This window comes from Triticum aestivum, chromosome 4D, assembly GCF_018294505.1.
Source record: "Triticum aestivum cultivar Chinese Spring chromosome 4D, IWGSC CS RefSeq v2.1, whole genome shotgun sequence".
In the NCBI taxonomy this organism is placed as follows: Eukaryota; Viridiplantae; Streptophyta; class Magnoliopsida; order Poales; family Poaceae; genus Triticum; species Triticum aestivum.
Genome location: NC_057805.1, coordinates 468,985,409 through 468,987,903, shown reverse-complemented (window position 1 = coordinate 468,987,903; position 2,495 = coordinate 468,985,409). Strand labels below are relative to the sequence as shown.

Here is a 2,495-nt window from a genome sequence, read left to right as displayed (position 1 = left end):
GTCCTCTTCCCAAATAATGAGCGGGAAGGGAGCCAACAACGGTGGGCAAGTTTGAAGGGGGACAACTAGTACAAGCTATCCTGACAAAAGTGGTATTCGCCTGCGAAAAGCTCTAGTGGTGACGGCGTCTTGGGCTCCACGATGACCTCCGTCTTGCCGTCCTCCTAGTCTTGGTCTCGTTGCACCAATATAGCAACCTTTGCCTGATGCCTCGGTACTCCTCGCCTGCGCTGGCCTCCTTAGCACCAAAGAGGAAATAAGGACGTTGCGCGCGCTGGCGCCCGCCTGGTGTCGATCATCATGGCTCACGTCAGGAGAGCCTCGTGAGGTTTGCCCTGCCTTGATATCTCTGCTCCTCGTGAGCCTGCCTGGCTTGGCCACTCCTGAGGAGGTCTTGCGTCGTCCACCTCGCGAGGCTTGGCCCCTCGCGAGGGTCTTGAATGCCTTGTCGATGAAGATGGGCCGTACGGCCTGCTAGCTCAGCCATGCCGTGGGCCGCAGGCAGGCAAGTTTGGGGACCCCCGTTTCCAGGACGCCAACAAACTCCTCGAGAACAGAGGGGCAGCTGCTCCTCAGATGCTGAAAGCCCTCGCTCGCCATGACCGCCTTCAGGTTCCCCGGAGAAGTGAGGAACCCGAAACAAGCCTTCTTGAGCGCACCACAACCATGCTGCTCGGCCAATCCCAACGTTGTCGCCACCATGCTTCTGCAGAGGCGGCTGCAGTGCCTCTCCTCGTAGATCAGCTTGAGTCGCTCCATGTCATACCTGTCCGCCGCCACGAGCTGATGCTGAGCCATCACCGTCGCGTCACCCTCGTCCATCTCTGGAAATGAGTCGGTGTAGATGAAGTGGAGCAAGGCTCTGAACACTTTGGCATCCATGTTGTTGATTTGTATGCGAGTTGCGGTCTTTTCCTTCATCGGTCCAAGGAGCTCCGCCCTGAAGACGGAGGACCGGGCGGCGAGCTTGTACCTGTGCGCGGGAAACGTCTCGCCGCCGACCTCGAAGGTGACGTCCGAGCCCTCGCCGGCGGAGAGGAGCCGGGCGAGATGGTGGTGCATGTCTGACGGTGGCACCAGGACCGCCGGAGCGGTGAGCTCGGTGATGATCTCCTTTGACACCGTTACATCGCACCTGATGCTCAAGACATCATCCCTCAAGTACACAGACCCCTCCAAGTCCTTGCGTTTGATTACGCCGAAGCCCCATGGTCCTTCTGTTACTCTAAAGGCGCATACCTGGCTTTCGTTGCTGTATGATGTCCTTGATTCCCCGTGCTGATCGACCAAACTAATCTTGAACTGTGCCTTGACCTCGTCGGCATCGGTGTGATCGAGACGTAGATTAATGGATATGAAATCGGCGTCATCTGAGCTTCTACCGTCGGGGTAGTACAGGATACACCTGCGATGGCCGCCGACGTCGAACGTTCCAGACTTGATGAACTTGCCGGTGTCGAGCCCCTTGGTGCGGGAGTAGCCGTCAACCGTGAGGACGTGCGACCCGGACACGGCCTGCGCGACGATGGTCGACGCCATCGGGCAGCGCCGCCGCCAATCTTAGAAGATGGAAAAGAGTGTTGGAAATATGAAAAATTTACCGAATGATTTTATAAATAGAAATATTAGATAAAGCATGACTAATATAGCAGAGATAAAACAAGTCATATAATTTGACAGAGAGAAGGTAAATAGCATCTGCATATATGAACTAGAACCGAACACATCTAGAACAGACACTAGAGCAAGAAGTTGTGACAGAACCTCTAACAGGAAGAGTATGAGAACGTACGGAACGGGAGCAGATGCACCGGTCTTGGGGTCAGTGTCCTCGCCAGCCATGTCGTCGAGGAGGTTGTCGACGTCGGGGAAGAATTCGTCGTCGGGGAAGTAGTCGTCGGAGTCCGGGGCGTCCGTGACGAAGAAGTCAGTAGTCGCGCTGAGCGCTCCCCAAAAACCTTATCACCCTTCTCCCGTACAGGACTCAAAATGTGCGGTTTCGGAGGCCTACTGTCCCAATCTGCAGTGGACACCGCAAGTCGGGATGGGGAAGATCGTAGCGGCAGCGCAGTGCTCAGGAACTTTGCGGCGAGAGGAAGAGGATCTTCTGGTGTGTCTCTCTGGAGAGGAGCGACCTCTCTTATATAGGCACAGGAGAAGGAGGCGAATAGGCTGCGACGGGAGGTGAAGCAACAAAGGGAGACGAAGCAAACAGACTTCAGCCGAAGAGGCGAGCCGTTCGGATTCAGTGTCCACTACAGAAAAATGTTTCAGCTCCCGCGTAACCTTTCATATACCCATCGTGCGTGGCAAAAATTTAGACATCAGCTCGGCTCATGCCCGCAACCCATGGGGCGTCGTGACGAGGCGTGCGTGGCGAGGCGGGCAGCGGAGGAGGAGCGCGCGTGGATGTCCCTCTTGTTCTCATGCTCATACAAGTGGGGAAAGAACCTCCCTCATAAGGAGGTCCAACTCCCACTAAACTAGCAGTGTGG

The 2,495-nt window shown here is 56.0% G+C and overlaps 1 protein-coding gene across 1 annotated transcript; it reads right to left on the bottom strand.

The window, feature by feature from the left end:
- Positions 1 to 474: 474 nt before the first annotated feature.
- On the bottom strand, positions 475 to 1,539 carry LOC123100361 (BTB/POZ and MATH domain-containing protein 2-like). The gene has a single exon (XM_044522295.1). The coding sequence runs from the start codon at positions 1,537 to 1,539 to the stop codon at positions 475 to 477; it is 1,065 nt and encodes a 354-aa protein (XP_044378230.1).
- Positions 1,540 to 2,495: the final 956 nt, after the last annotated feature.